Below are 16751 nucleotides of genomic sequence, written 5' to 3'. Positions count from 1 at the left end.
AAGTAATGAAATTGAAACTGTGATTTAAAATCTTCCAACAAACAAAAGTCCAGGACCAGATGGCTTTACAGGTGAATTCTATCAAACATTTAGAGAAGAGCTAACACCTATTCTTCTCAAAATCTTCCATTCAAGAAAATTGCAGAGGAAGGAAAACTCCCCAACTCATTCTGTGAGGCCACCATCACCCTGATAACCAAAACGAAACATACTACAAAAAAAGAAAATTAAAGACCAATATAACTGATAAATATACATGCAAAAATCCTCAACAAAATACTAGCAAACAGTATCTAACAACACATTAAAAGGATCATACACCATGAGCAAGTGGGATTTATCCCAGAGATGCAAGGATTCTTCAGTATACGCAGATCAATCAATGTGATACACCATATTAACAAACTGAAGAATCAAAACATATGATCATCTCAATAGATGCAGAAATAGCTTTTCACAAAATTCAACACCCATTTATGATAAAAACTCTCCAGAAAGTGGGCATAGAGGGAACCTACCTCAACATAATAAAGGCCATATATGACAAACCCACAACAAACATCATTCTCAATGGTGAAAAACTGAAAGCATTTCCTGTAAGATCAGGAACAAGACAAGGATGTCCACCCTCACCACTATTATTCAACATAGTTTTGGAAGTCCTAGCCATGGCAATCAGAGAAGAAAAAGAAATAAAAGGAATAGAAATTGGAAAAGAAGTAAAACTGTCACTGTTAGCAGATGACATAATACTATACATAGAGAATCCTAAAGATGCCACCAGAAAACTACTAGAGCTAATCAATGAATTTGGTAAAGTTGCAGGATACAAAATTTATGCACAGAAATCTGTTGCATTCCTATACACTAATGATGAAAAATCTGAAAGAGAAATTAAGGAACCACTCCCATTTACCATTGTGACAAAAAGAATAAAATACCTAGGAATAAACCTACCTAGGGAGACAAAAGACCTGTATGCAGAAAACTATAAGACACTGATGAAAGAAATTAAAGATGATACCAGCAGATAGAGAGATATACCATGTTCTTGGATTGGAAGTATCAATATTGTGAAAATGACTATACAAAAGCAATCTACCCAAAGCAATCTGCAGATTCAATGAAATCCCTGTCAAATTACCAATGGCATTTTTTACAGAACTAGAATAAAAAATCTCAAAATTTGTATGGAGACACAAAAGATCCCGAATAGCCAAAGCAGTCTTGAGGGAAAAAAACAGAGCTGGAGGAATCAGACTCCCTGACTTCAGACTATACTACAAACCTACAGTAATCAAGACAGTATGGTACTGGCACAAGAACCAAAATATAGATCAATGGAACAGGATAGAACGCCCAGAGATAAACCCATGCATCTGTGGTCAACTAATCTATGACAGAGGAGACAAGGATATACAATGGAGAAAAGACAGTCTCTTCAGTAATTGGTGCTGGGAAAACTGGACAGCTACATTTAAAAGAATGAAATTAGAACACTCCCTAACACCATACACAAAAATAAACTCAAACTGGACTAGAGACCTAAGTGTAAGACCAGGCACTGTAAAACTCTTAGAGGAAAACATCGGAAGAACACTCTTTGACATAAATCACAGCAAGATATTTTTTGATCCACCTCCAGAGTAATGGAAATAAAAATAAACAAATGGGACCTAATGAAACTTAAAAGCTTTTGCACAGCAAAGGAGACCATAAACAAGACAAAAAGACAACCCTCAGAATGGGAGAAATATTTGCAAATGAATCATCGGACAAAGGATTAATCTCCAAAATATATAAACAGCTCATGCAGCTCGATATTAAAAGAACAAACAACCAATCCAAAAATGGGCAGAAGACCTAAATAGACATTTCTCCATAGAAGACATACAGATGGCCAAGAAGCACATGAAAAGCTGCTCAACATCACTAATTATTAGAGAAATGCAAATCAAAACTACAATGAGGTATCACCTCACACCAGTTAGAATGGGCATCATCAGAAGATCTACAAACAGCAAATGCTGGAGAGGGTGTGGAGAAAAGGGAACCCTCTTGCACTGTTGGTGGGAATGTAAATTGATACAGCCACTATGGAGAACAGTACGGAGGTTCCTTAAAAAACTAAAAATAGAATTACCGTATAACCCAGCAATCCCACTACTGGGCATATACCCAGAGAAAACCATAATTCAAAAAGACACATGCACCCCAATGTTCATTGCAGCACTATTTACAATAGCCAGGTTATGGAAGCAACCTAAATGCCCATTGACAGACGAATGTGTAAAGAAGATGTACATATATACAATGGAATATTATTCAGTCATAAGAAGGAAGGAAATTGGGTCATTTGTAGATACATGGATGCATCTAGAGACTGTCATACAGAGTGAAGTAAGTCAGAAAGAGAAAAACAAATATCGTATATTTACGCATATATGTGGAACCCAGAAAATGGTACAGATGAACTGGTTTACAGAGCAGAAACTGAGACACAGAAGTAGAGAACAAACATATGGACACCAAGGGGGCAAAGCGGCAGGTGGTGGGGGTTGTGGTGTGATGGATTGGGAGATTGGAATTGACATGTATACACTGATGTGTATAAAATGGATGACTCATAAGAAAATAAATAAATAAACATTAAAAAAATAAAGACTCTGGAGGTTTCAATTCTAGATAAGATGGAGTAAGTACATTCTGTACTGTCTTTAAAAGCTAGACAGAATGCATGGAGCAGCTATTTGAGTACCGTGAAAAGTGAATAATAGTAGATAGATTGCGGAAGAAGACCAGAATTCAAAATACCAATGAACTGGTTGGAATAACTATATTAATATCAGGACAAAGTAGAATTAAGAGGAAAGAATATTATTGGGGTGTTAGAAGAAAATTTACATAATGATGAAAGGGTCAATTTATCAGAAAGACATAACAATCCTAAATGTGTATGCACCTAAAAATAGAGCTTCAAAATACATGACACAAAAGCTGACATCTGAATAGAGAAATAGACAAATCCACAAGCATGGTTGGAGACTTTAAAATTCCTCTCTCAGTAATAGATAGAAGTAGTAAACAGAAAACCAATAAAGAGATGGAAGACTTAAGCAATATTATTAGCCAGCTAGATTGAATTGACATTATAGAGCACTCCACCCAACAATAGCAGAATAAACACAAGGAATATGTACCAATTTAGACAATATCCTGGGTGATAAACTTAAAATTTTTTTTAAGGATTTGAAATCATAGTGTGTTCTTTGACCATGCTTCAAATAAACAAACTAGAAATCAATAACAAAAATAACGTAAAAATGTCCAAGTACTTGGAAATTAATAACATCTTTAAAAATCCATAGGAAAAACAGGATGTCTTAGGATAATTAGAAAATATTGTGAACTCACCAGAAATGAAAATCATCATATCAAAATTTGTGGACCACAGGTATAGCAGAGCTCACTGGGAAATTTATATCATTAAATGTTTATTTTCAGAAACAAAGATCTCTAATCAGTTATCTAAACTTCTACCTTAAGAAGCTAGAAAAGAAGAGCAAAATAAATGTAAAGCAAACAGAAAAAAGAAAAGAATATAAGTCAATGAAACTGAAAAATCAATAAAATCCATTTTTAAAGCAATCAATAAAATCTACTGACTTATAGGTAAACTGACAAAAAAAAAGCCGCAAATTGCCAATATCTGGAATAAAGGAGGTGATATTACTACATATCCTGCAGACATTCAAAGGATAATATGGGGAAATTTTTACCTGTCTCAGAGCTCACTTAAGCAGTTGTTTAACTTCACAGCTTCCTGAGACAATGAAAATTGGGACAAATAACAAACTAACTGAAAAGCTTAAAGAGAAAAGCTGGGAAATGAGATTTCCATGGGGGCTTTAAAAGTTCCGACATATTCCTGAGACTCTAGTAGGAATGTTTAGGACTGTGCACATGACCAGGGATGTGCACATTCTCATAAGACCTGAGAAGGTCCTAAGCTGTCACCTCTGTGTGACCTTGAGGCTCTGCTGAAGCAGGAAGTAAAGACTAAGGTAGAGTTTTTCCTGCCTGATCAAGGCTCAAAAATGTATCCAAAAACACATGCAAAGCCTCTTGGCAAAGAATGGGAGACTGTGGATTCCAGATGTTTAAGGAAATCTCTGTCTAATCATTAGCTGACCACTAAGCTGACCTAGCAATGGTCACACATGACAGAATACAGACTTTACAAAATGATTTCAGAAAAGTCACAGCAACAACAACAGCAGCATCAACAACAAAAATCCTTGGGGAGGGAGAAAGAATCTGATTTCTACAGTTGCCAGATTACATTATTTAAAATGTACTCTTTTCAACAAAAATTATGGCATGTGCAAAGAAGAATATATTCCCCATACACAGGGGAGAAAGCAGTCAATAAGAATTATCCCTAAGGGAGTCCAGATGTTGTAGTTAGTATGTAAAGCTATTTTAAATATAATCAAGGAACCAAGGAAATTATGTCTAAAGAGCTATAGGAAACTATGAGAATGATGTTTCACCAGATAGAGAATATCAATAGTTAGATAGAATTTTTTAAAAAAAAAAAAACCTAATGGAAATTCTGTAGTTGAAACCTACAATAAGTGAAATGAAAAATTTAGTAGAGGGGCTCAACAGCAGTTTTGAGCAGGAAGAAGAAAGAATTGGTTTCCAGTCTGAGGAACAGAAAGAAAAAGAATGAAGAATAATTAAGATAGCCTCAGGAACCTGTACAACCCCATCAAGCATACCAACATACACATAAAGAGAGTCTTAGAGGGAGAGAATAGAGAGAAAGAAACAAAGATTTTTTTGAAAAAGTAATGGCTGGAAACTTCCCTAATTTGGTGACACATCTAATTTGATGACACATCTAAGAAAATCAGAAAACTCCAATAGTTTGAACTCAAAGAGATCCATACATAGAAATGTCATGATCAAGCTGTCAAAAGACAAAGAGAGAATCTAGAAAGCAGCAAGAGAAAAACAACTCATTATACAAGGTATCCTCAATAATTTAAGCAGATTTCTCACTGGAAACCATGGAGAGAAGAAAGCAGTGAAATGACATGTTTAAAACGCCAAAAGAAAAAGACTGTCAGTTGAATCTATATCTAACAAAACTATCCTTCAAAAATTAAGGAGAAAGTAGAACATTTCCAAATAAACAAAAACTGAGAGAATTAATCTCTAGAAAACTTATTGTACAAGAAATACTAAAGGGAGTCTTTTTCTGGCTGAAATGAAAGGACACTAACCAGTAACTATATCCACATGAAGAAATAAAGAGCATCTGTAAAGGTAATTTCATAGGTAAATATAAAAAACAATATAACTTGTTTTTGTTTTTGTTTTGCAGTATGTGGGCCTCTCACTGTTGTGGCCTGTCCCGTTGCGGAGCACAGGCTCAGTGGCCATGGCTCACAGGCCCAGCTGCTCCGCGGCATGTGGGATCTTCCCGGACCAGGGCACGAACCCGTGTCCCCTGCATCGGCAGGTGGACTCTCAACCACTGTGCCACCAGGGAAGCCCAATATAACTATATTTTAATAACTTTTTCTCCTGTTTGATTTTTGAAAACAACTGCATAAAGCAATAAACTTAAGTCTGTGGTAATAGGCATTGTATTGGCAGTCCCAAAGACGATGTTTAGGTTCAGTTATTCACCAGGAGCAGTGATAGACTCAGCATATAGCTGTATGCACACCTAGGATTTATTACAGTGAAAGGATACAAAGCAAAAACAGCAAAGGGAATAGGCACATGGGCAAACTCCAGGGGAAGCCAGGTACAATCTTCCGAGGGTCCTCTCTCAATGGAGTCACACAGGGCACACTTAGTTTCCCAGCAATGAATTGTGGTAACGTGTGAAATAATAGCCAATCGGGAGAGCTTGTTAGAGACTCAGCACCCGGTTTTTGTATTTGGGCTGGTCGTATAGGCAGACTCTGCCTAACATTTCCCCAAAGTCTAGACTCTCAGAAGCAAAGCAGGTGTTCAGCATTAACCATATTTTTCCACAGACATTGTAGACACAGTGAGATTTTCTTTTAGTTAGTGATTGGAACCCTCCCTGAAATCTAAACACCAACCAAGGGCTACCTTATATTCAGGCCTTTCTAGGGATAAGCAACTTGGCCTGCTGTATTAACTCTTTTCTGCACAGGTGTACAATGTTTAAAGTTATAATTTATATTAAAGTAATAGCACAAGGGCTGGGGGGAAGAAACAGAGTTATACAGGAGCAGTGTTTTTGTATACTACTGAAATTAAGTTGCTATCAATCCAAAATAGATTTTTATAAATTAAGGTGTTTATTATAATCCTCAAAGCAACCATTAATAAAATAACTCAAATATCTATTGCACACAGAAGAAGGCAGTAATGAAGGAATAGTGGAAGAACAATAACAAAAAAGACAGAAAACAAATAGTAAAGTGGATATTTGCAAAATAGCTAAGTAAATTCTACCTTATCAGTAATTACATTAAGTGTAAATGGACTAAGCACTCCAATCAAAAGAAAAAGATTGGCAAAATGAATTTTTTTAAAAAGAACATGATCCAACTTTATGCTGCCTGAAAGATAAATTCTTTGGTTAAAAAACACAACTAGATCAAGTGTAAACAGAAAAAGACATGCAAGCAGTAAACAAAAGACAACTGATTTGGTTATACTAATACCAGACAAAATAACCTTTTTGTTACTAGAGATTTTCTAATAAAATTTTCACTCCATTAATTCAACAGTTATAGTTGGAGACTTTAATACCCCACTTTCAATAATGGATAGAACAGTTAGAAAGAAAAACAACAGAAAAGGAAAGTCTTGAACAGCACTATAAACCAACAATTACAAACCTAACATATTTATTACACTCTACCCTACAATAACAGAATGCACATTCTTCTTAAGTGTACATGACACATACTTCAGGATAGACCATATGTTAGGCTACAGAATAAATTTCAATACATTTTAAATGGTTAAAATCATAGAAAGTATCTTTTCTGATCACAGTGGAATGATAGTATAAATCAGTAACAGAAAATTTAAAAACTTATAAATACGTGGAAATTAAAGAACATACTCCTAACCAGTGGGTCAAAGAAGAAATCAAAAGGGAGATTAGAAAATACCTTGTGATAAATGAATATGATAACACAGTGTACCAAAATTTTGAGGGTAGAGTGAAAGCAGTGCTCAGAGAGAAATTTATTTTTATAAATGCCTATATTAAAAAAAAAAAGAATATCTGAAATCAGTATTCTAACCTTCTACCTTAAGGAATTAAGGAAAGAAGGGCAAATCAAACCCAAGGCAAGCAGATCAAAGGAATAGTAGAGATTAGAATGGAAATAAAGGAAATAGAAAATAAAGTAGAAAAAGTCAGGGTAACAAAAGTTGGCTCTTTGAAAAGATCAAGAAAATTGACATTTAACTAGACTGACCAAGAAAAAATGCAGAAAGGACTCAAATTACTAAAATTAGGAATGAAAGAGGGGTTGTTACTGCCAAACTTACAGAAATATAAAGCATTATAAGAGAATACTTGAACAATTGTATGACAACAAAATAGATAATTTAGATAAGTTGGACAAATTCAGGACTTCCCTGGTGGCACAGTTGTTAAGAATCCTCCTGCCAATGCAGGGGACACACGTTAAAGCCCTGGCCTGGGAAGATCCCACATGCTGTGGAGCAGCTAAGCCTGTGTGCCACAACTACTGAGCCTGTGCTCCAGAGCCTGCAGTTCACAACTACTGAGCCCACATGCCACAACTAATGAAGCCTGTGTGCCGAGAGCCCATGCTCAGCAACAAGAGAAGCCACCAGCCCCTGCTCGCCGCAATTAGAGAAAGCCCATGTGCAGCAATGAAGACCCAACACGGCCAAAAATAAAAAGATAATAAATAAATTTATTTTTTTTAAAAAAAGATGGACAAATTCATAGAAAGACACAGCTATGGAAACTGACACTCAAGCAGTAGAATGTCTGAATAGATCTATAACAAGTGAAGAGGTGGAAGAATTAGTAATACGAAAATTTCACACAAAGAAAAGCCCAGGAAAGAATGACTCCACTGATGAATTCTAGCAAACATTTAAAGAGAATCCTTTACAAACGCTTAGGAAAAATAGAACAGGAAACATGTACCAGTTTATTCCATGAGGCCAGTGTTGCCTGATACCAAAAGTAATCAAAGACATCACAAGAAAGCTACAGAGCAGTATCTCTTATGGTTATAGATGCAAAAATCCTCAACAGAAAAGTAGAACACTGAATCCAGCAACTTACTAAAAGGATTGTACACAGTGACCAAGTGGAATTTATCTCAGGACTACAAGGTGGTTCAACACCCTGCCAGTTTATTGGTTCAGCTAAAATCAGTGTAACACCATATTAAAGTACAAAAACCACAAGATCATCTCAAGATGAGAAAAAGCAATTGACAATATAACACTCAACAAAGTAGGAATAGCAGGTACTTCCTAAACCTTAAAGGGCATCTATGCATACAATAGTTAACATCATACTGAATGGTGAAAGTTATCATTTTTCTCTTAAGTGTGAGAATAAAATAAGGATGGCCACTCTCACCACTTGTATTCATTTTTGTGTTGGAGGTTCTAGCTAGGGCAGTTAGGCAAGAAAAAGAAATAAAAGGTATCCAGACTGGAAAAGAAGTAAAATTATCTTTAAATTTGCAAATGACGTGATATTCTACATAGAAATACTAAGGAATCCATAAAAAATAACTATTTAGAACTAAAACAAGTTCAGCAAAGTTATAGGATGCATATTCACTATACAAATATCAGTTACATTTTTATACACCAGCAATGAACAATCCAAAAATGAAATCAAGTTAATTCCATTTACAGTAGCATCAAAAAGAGCAAGATACTTAGAAATAACTTTAATGAAAGTACCCTGAAAGCTTCAAAATATTGTTGAAAGAAATTTCTAAATAAATGGGAGAATTCCATGATGACAGATTGGAAAACATTACTATTAAGATAACATTCTCCCCCAAATTGATCTACAGATTTAATATAATCCCAACCAGAATTCCAACTGGATTGGGTGCAGAAATTGAGAAGCTGATCCTAAAATTCATATGGAAATTGAAAGAGACCCAGAATAGCCACAAAAAATTTGAAAAAGAAGGACAAAACTGGAGAACTGACAATTCTCAATTTCAAACTTACTGCAAAACTACAGTAATCAAGACTGTATTGTATTGATGTAATACAGACATGTAGAACAAGGGGTAAAATTGAGGGTCCAGAAACAAACCCATGCATTTACAGTGAATGGATTTTTGACAAAAGTGTCAAGACAATTTAATGAGGAAAGAATAGTCTTTTTCACAGATAATTCTTGGATAATTGGATATCCACCTGGAAAGGAATGAAGTTAGACCCCTACCTCACACCATATACAGAAGTTAACTCAAAATGGATCAAAGACTAACAAGGTATAAATTTTCTTGACCTTGGATTAGGCAACGGTTTCTAAAATATTTGCAAATCATGTATCTGATAAGGGTCTTATATCCAGAATATATAAAGAACTCTTACAGTTCAACAATAAAAATATAAATAATGCAATTTTAATTTGGACCAATAATTTAAATAGACATTTCTCCAAAAAAGGATACATACGTGGCCATTGTGCACATGAAAAGATGCAGAACATCATTAGTCATTAGGGAAATGCACATCAAAACCAGAGTGAAATACCACTTCATACCTCCTGGTACATCTATTGAAAAAGATGGACAGTAACAAGTGTTGGTGAAGCTATGGAGAAATTGGAAATCTCATACATAGCTAATGGAAATGTAAAATTACGTGACTGCTTTGGAAAAAAAAAATGTAGCAGTTCCTCTAAAAGTTAAACGTAGAGTTATACAACCTAGCAATTCTATTCCTAAGTATATACCCAAAAGAATTTTTTAATGTATCCATATAAAAACTTGTACACAAATGTTTATAGTAGCATTATTCATAATAATCAAAAGGTGGAAACAACCCAAATGCCCATTAACTTATGAATGGATAAATTATGGTATATCCATATAATGGAATATTATTCAGCCATAAGAAGGAACAAAGTACTGATGCATGATACAAGTAACTTTGAAAACATCATGCTAAGTGAAAGAAACCAGACACAAAATGACATATATGATTCTAGTTATATGAAGTGTCCAAAATAGGTATATCTATACAGACAGAAAGTAGATTGTGGTTGCAAGGGGTTAGGGGGAATGATCTGGGTAATTGGGAGTGACTAATGGGCATGGGTAAAATGTTCTGTAATAGACAGTGGTATAATGAGGTAAAAATGTGAGGTAAAATGTTCTGTAATAGACAGTGGTATAGGTTGCAGAACCTTGTAAATGTAACCACTGAATTTTATTTTTAATTTTTTTTTTATACAGCAGGTCCTTGTTAGCCATCAATTTTATACACATCAGTGTATACATGTCAATCCCAATCGCCCAATTCATCACACCACCACCACCACCACCACCCCCCGCTGCTTTCCCCCCTTGGTGTCCATACGTTTATTCTCTACATCTGTGTCTCAATTTCTGCCCTGCAAACTGAAAAACCACTAAATTTAAAAATTTTTAATAATGTTTAAAATTTTTAAAATTAGCAAATTGAACCCAACAATCTATAAAAAGAATAATGCACATGACCATAGTGGTTATTCTAGGGATGAAAGAAAGGCAAGCTCAGTATTTGAAATTTTGCCAGTATAATCCACCATGTTAACAGTCTAAAAAGAACAACTACATGATTATATCAATTGGTGCAAAAATTTTTTTACAAACTTATTCATTTATGATAAAAACTTGTTAAACCAGAATAAAAGTTATGTACATAAAATCTACAGCTAATATAATACTTAAGGTAAAAAATATTGTGTGTGTAAAGAATGTTTTGGGAAATATTTTCTATAATTTTCTTGTCTTTCAAAATAGAATGCATGTAACATTTTTGGGTATGTTATCAGTAGTTGGCAAAAGTAGGAGAGTTTTTAATACATCTACTTTGGTACATTGTACTGAGTAGTTTCTAAAAACTTTACTCATAATAATGACTTTGATTAAAGGACATGTCATTGATTTTGATACCTGACAGACACATCATTGATTTTCTCAACCTTCTGTCTGTCCCACTAGAAATGTGGCTTTATTTTCACTGTTAATATTTATTTCATTTTCTCCCTATTTTTTATAGGTGTATTCGACACAAAAATGATTGGGGAGCTCTTATTCTAGTGGATGATCGCTTCAGGAGTAACCCAAGTCGATACATATCTGGTAAGACTCTCTGCTGGGCTTAGAGTACGAATTAGTAACAATCTTTGGTATTTAATGACTTCTATTTTTAGAGCAAAGAATTGGATAGAGAATTTGAATTACTAGATCGAACATGGAAAAATTCACATTGACTGGAAATCTAGCCTTTTAATGCTTCTGTGTTTACAAAAAATCTTTATAGAGGAGAATCTGGTTACTGATGTAGTATTAATCAATCAAGATCCTTCAATTTCACCAGAATGTGGGATTTGATTCAGTAACATAGCAATAATTTATTTACCATTGTCAGGGAAAAAGCTGTTCCACAGAAATGAGTTTTCCAAGAAATATTAAGTTTTTACATTTAAGCACACAAGCAATCCTTTGGTGCTTAGGATTCTTTTTATTCTTTCATTCTGGATTATTTGAGTTTTATTGTTGTATGTGTGTGTGTTTGTTTGTTTAGAAATGCTTCAGTTGTTATAGAGTTTATATTAGAGCTAGTATTTTCTAAAAAGAAAAAAAAGCACCACTGCATGCTGCAAGATCAAGTACATGGTCATTTTTCTCCACTCAAATGAACAAATACTGTGTGCCTATAGTTTTCATCCGAATTAATACCAGGAATCCATCTGTTATTAAAGAACTGTTGGAAGTACTTGCGTTTTTATTGTTATCTTTAGAGCTAAAAAGTTCATACCATACTATAATGAAAAGATGCTAATTTTTTAATTTGTTTCAGATTAGCTGTCTATGGGTATGGACTCTACTTTTTATATTTCAGAACCTAATTATTATATTTGGTTCAATATTAAAACATATCCACCTGGATTGAAGCAGGAAACGCTGTTTTATTAGTCTTTTCTTCTCTTTCCCTGTAAAGCAAGCCAAGGCCAAGATATAACCAAAAACAAATGTTAAGTGCTTATGTTTAGTCAGCAGGTGGAGCTCAGATTCTTTCAAGTTTTCAAAAGCAAACTGACATTTTACACTGAAAAGGCTTTCTTTGATCACAAAAAGTTCGAAATGAAAGCAATAACTATAACGCTAAAATTTTTCAATTTGGGAAATTTTCATATTCTTATTTGGTATAATTATTTTCCCCAAGCAAACAAAAATAAAGAACTTTAAAGAAATGCTGTTTAAGTTTTTTTTTCTTATTTTAAAGTCTAGAACTGAAATTTTTACCTTGTAGTTCATATTTGTTGAGAGATTTTTTTGAATTAAGTATTTTCCATTATTTTCTGTAAGGTTTTTATTTTTCCTGAGACTCATAAACTTTGAAATCTTATCTAGGCAATACAGCACAACAACATACAAATTCCATTTGATGACTAATTTTTGTTTAAATTCAACACGCAAAAGAATAGTTGATAGAAAAGCTCCATTAAACAAAAAAACTAAAGGAATGTATTTGAAATGAAAGAATAATAGTTCAAGTTGCTTGAAGCCCTGTCTTACCTTCCTCTCAACTTAAAATACCATAGTGACTTTTTAAATTACTCCAAAAGATGATGTTTTAGTAACATCAGCAGAGAATATTTATTTTCTAAAGTCCAAATATCTCAATTTCATTCTGAAGTGAGTCATACTCCAAAACACCTTATACTGTTAATATGGTTTATTTTTATGCAGTTTTCACGTGTCACAGGGTCAAACCTTGTCCCTTACAACTTGATTATTTATATATTAAAAAATAATTATGTAATAAATATTCAGATAGGACATGATTTGCCCATAAAACAGTGTTATTCCTTTTACTCCCAGAATAGTTTGATATATTTGGAATTGGAAGGAGAAGGGAAACAAACAAACAAACAAAAAAACCTATGAGACTGTAATCTTGAATTTATTTTTGCTAAAGGAGTCAAATTTAAAAGTTGGAATAAAAGATTGTGTTGTTTAGAACTTGTATTTTCTCTGCAATTAAAAGGTAGGTAATTTTTTGTGGGGAATTATGATAAAATTAAATTTGCCTTATTCCCCAGTTATTCTTAATTGACAAATAATATTTTCCCATCTCCATTCTACTCCCACTGCCTCTTCCCTCCATCCAGTTGGCAATCACTGCATGTAAAGAGAAATGCTACTGATACAAGAGCATATTGTACACATGAAGGTAAAAAGGCAGGAAAAATGTAGAGAACCACCCTGTATCCTCTAAATTCAAAGTAGATTACCTCACCAGAGAAGTTATCTAATTTTTTTTTCTTAATACATAATATCTTCACTGAATAACCAAAGTTTCTTTGCTGGGTTTACTTTTTGCCTTAGGACTTTCTAAGTGGGTTCGGCAGCTGATTCAGCACCATTCAACCTTTGAGAGTGCGCTGGAGTCCTTGGCTGAATTTTCCAAAAGGCACCGAAAGGTCATTGATGTATACAAAGAAGACAGAAAATCTGTACAGGACAATGAGTCTCCGCTTGCAGTGGCTTGTTTGAAGGATAATACCTCAACTTATTTATTAGAAGCAGCAAGCCATCTATCACCAGAATATCCTAGGGAAGGTAAAGTAAAAATGTGTCTAAGAGCTACAGTGTCCTAAAATGATAGATAAAAGTCCATCTTTACCAAGAGACATCATCTCCAGAAAGGAGAAAAATATGAAAAGTTCTAACCATTTACATTTGGTAGAGAAGTCTTTCATTGTGTTTAGTGAAATGATATTTGTTATGCTACAGATTAATGTCCTTAAATATGTTGGTTATTATAAGGTGTTATCATAAAATAATTTGTATCAGAATGGGAACAAATTTTTGAGGAGATCTACACATATTTTCTGGTTTTCCACTTAGAAGCTTTGCCACTAACTAACTTTGTGACCCCCACTCCTGAGCAAGTCAGTTAACTTTCTGAGTCTTAATAGAAGGGATATCTGCCTACCTATCCCTCCAGGTTGGGTTGTAAAGATCTAATAAGATGATAAATGTCACAACATTGTAAAGCACTATGCAAATGGTAATGTTTTTCTAAAGGTGATATTAAAAATTGACCTAATTTATAGATAATTGTCTTACATGAATTTCTTATTTTAGAGAAGTGAGAGTCATTTATTCTAAATGATAAAAAAATAATATTTTAAAATATCAGAATATACTGGATTAAAATATAATTTAGAAAATTAAAATATAGTTTAAAATATATTAGAATATAATACATCAGGGATTAGCAAACTATGGCCTGCGGACCAAATTCGGCCTGCTGTTTTTGTAAGTAAAGTTTAATGGAATACAGTCACACCCAATCATTTATATATTGTACACAACAATAGAGTTGAATAGTTGTATGTATTGCACTAGAACAGCATAATTGAGTAGTTGCAACAGATACAATGTGATCCACAAAGCCTAAAATATTTACCGTCTGGCCTATTATAGAAAAAGTTTGTCAAACTGTTCTGTATCATTGGATATCATTTTAATTGTTTTAATTAATATATAATAGTAGTTTAATATATTACTTTTTAAATATTTTATAGTATATGCTTCTATCCTAGCTAAATGTCATAGTGAATTCTAGGCCATTATACTGATAATCAGGAAAGCTAGGTTCTAGTCCAGGTCTGATTACCAACCAATTCTATAACTTTAAGCAAATAACTTAGTCTTGGTGGTTGTCAGTTTCCTTAAGGGAATTAGTCTAGGTCAGTTTTTCTCAATCACTGGTGAGTGGATTTTTAAGGCATTTTTACAGCCTGTTCCCTCCTTTACTCATCCTTCTTCCTCTTCCTTTTTACCATTTCTTTTCTTGTTCACTTCTGAGGTCCCTGGTGTGGAATTTGATAGTTTACCAGACAGAATTATAACTTGGGCTGGGAACCACTGGAGACCTAAGATTCCTTTCAGAGTTAACATGTTGTGCTTGAAGATGGCTTGCTTAGAATGCTTCCATTCTAAGATGGAAGTCCTGTTACTACTTGTTATGGGCTCTCAATTATGTATCCTATACAGTTATTTCAGTATTTCTAACAAAAATTGTTTTAATATAACAAATATTACATTAGGAACAGAAAGTTAACACTCATATCTTTGTATTTGTAGATGATCCATTATTATTGGAAGAGTCTGCCCAGGCAGTAGGAGCAGAAAAAATTGTGATTTCCAGATCCACAAGCCCAACCTTCAACAAACAAACAAACAGAGTTAGCTGGTCTGGCAGTAATTTTCTGGAACAGTATCTTACTGGTAAAATTCTGACTGGAACACCTAAGTTTAGGTCATCAGAGGACTGTGCCTCTAATTCTTCCACTTTCAAAACAGAAAAGGGACGTGAAGCAGTTTTGCCACTCACTGATAAATACGAGTCCTCCTCTCTGACAGTAAACACATCACTTGGACCATGCCCTCAATCGGAAACCATTGTTCCATCAATAAAGATTAATGCTACTCTCCTGAATCCAGAAGATCCAGACATTCTGTTATCTCTAGTAAGTGAAGAAGCTGAACTTTCTACTTCAAATACAGAAGCAGAGGATGAATCTATCTATTTTACACCCGAACTTTATGATCCCATAGATACAAATGAAGAAAAGAATGAACTAGTTGGAACTGATAGAGACAACAGATTGGCTAATAATTCAAATTGCATTTTAGCTGAAGATCTTTTTGAAATTAAAACTATGAAAGGAATGGATTCAGTCAGAGAAATGAAAGCTGAGGATTGCACAGGCACAAAGTTGAATAGACTCACGCATATTAAAGAAAGTAAAGTTGATGACATTGGTAGTAATGTAAAAATGACTCATATAAATGAATTGGAACTGGGAAAAAACTCTTGAAACGGATATAAAGAACTTTAAACAGTCTCCTCCCAAAAATAAAGATGTGTTCCCTGGTGTTAGGTAGTAATACTTAACTGTCAAGGTATAAAAACATGTCGTCATGCTTATATTAAACTCTATTGTAAATGATAATTTGTACATTGGATAAGTGACATAGCTTTTTTTTTTAATTTGAGATATATAATTCACTTTAATCCAAAGTCTATATTATGTTCAGAAATATAAGTTTTACTATTCTCAAGTTTTGATAAATTGATTCATAAAAAATATTTTCCTCCAAGTCTTCCTTAGCTAAATGCAATATTAATCAATCTGGAAGATATGTAGTTTCCTAAGGCACTTTAAATTTCACATAAATATTTGTATTTTGTAGTCCTCTTCATCCATTTTTTTTCATACTGATGCGTAAAAATTAATAGCAATCTAATCCAGTTACCCCTCAGTCATGTTTCACTGTAGATTTTACCTCAGATCAGTCTGAGGTTTTTTTTTTTAGAAATCAGTTTTCTTGAAAAGTATATTCCTGTATTAAACTGCCTACTTATAAGTAATTAAGAATTAAGGAAGAAAACTACATGTATTTTTAATTGAAATTGTTTTACATTTTTGTTTGTTA

At 33.8% G+C, this 16751-nt stretch overlaps 1 protein-coding gene across 1 annotated transcript in view; it reads left to right on the top strand.

Moving 5' to 3' along the window:
* The window catches only part of BRIP1 (BRCA1 interacting DNA helicase 1), a gene marked incomplete at both ends in the record, with an annotated part of 196385 nt that extends 180186 nt beyond the window's left edge, over positions 1–16199 (top strand). Inside the window, 5 exon segments of the mRNA XM_082860172.1 lie at positions 11293–11375; positions 13629–13881; positions 13883–13956; positions 15396–16120; positions 16122–16199. Coding sequence (XP_082716298.1) covers positions 11293–11375; positions 13629–13881; positions 13883–13956; positions 15396–16120; positions 16122–16199 — 1213 coding nt within the window.
* Positions 16200–16751: the final 552 nt, after the last annotated feature.

This window comes from Leucopleurus acutus, assembly GCF_964270905.1.
Source record: "Leucopleurus acutus genome assembly, chromosome: 19".
Classification (NCBI taxonomy): Eukaryota; Metazoa; Chordata; class Mammalia; order Artiodactyla; family Delphinidae; genus Leucopleurus; species Leucopleurus acutus.
Note: the sequence above shows the minus strand (reverse complement) of the source record. Positions and strands in the feature narration are given on the sequence as shown.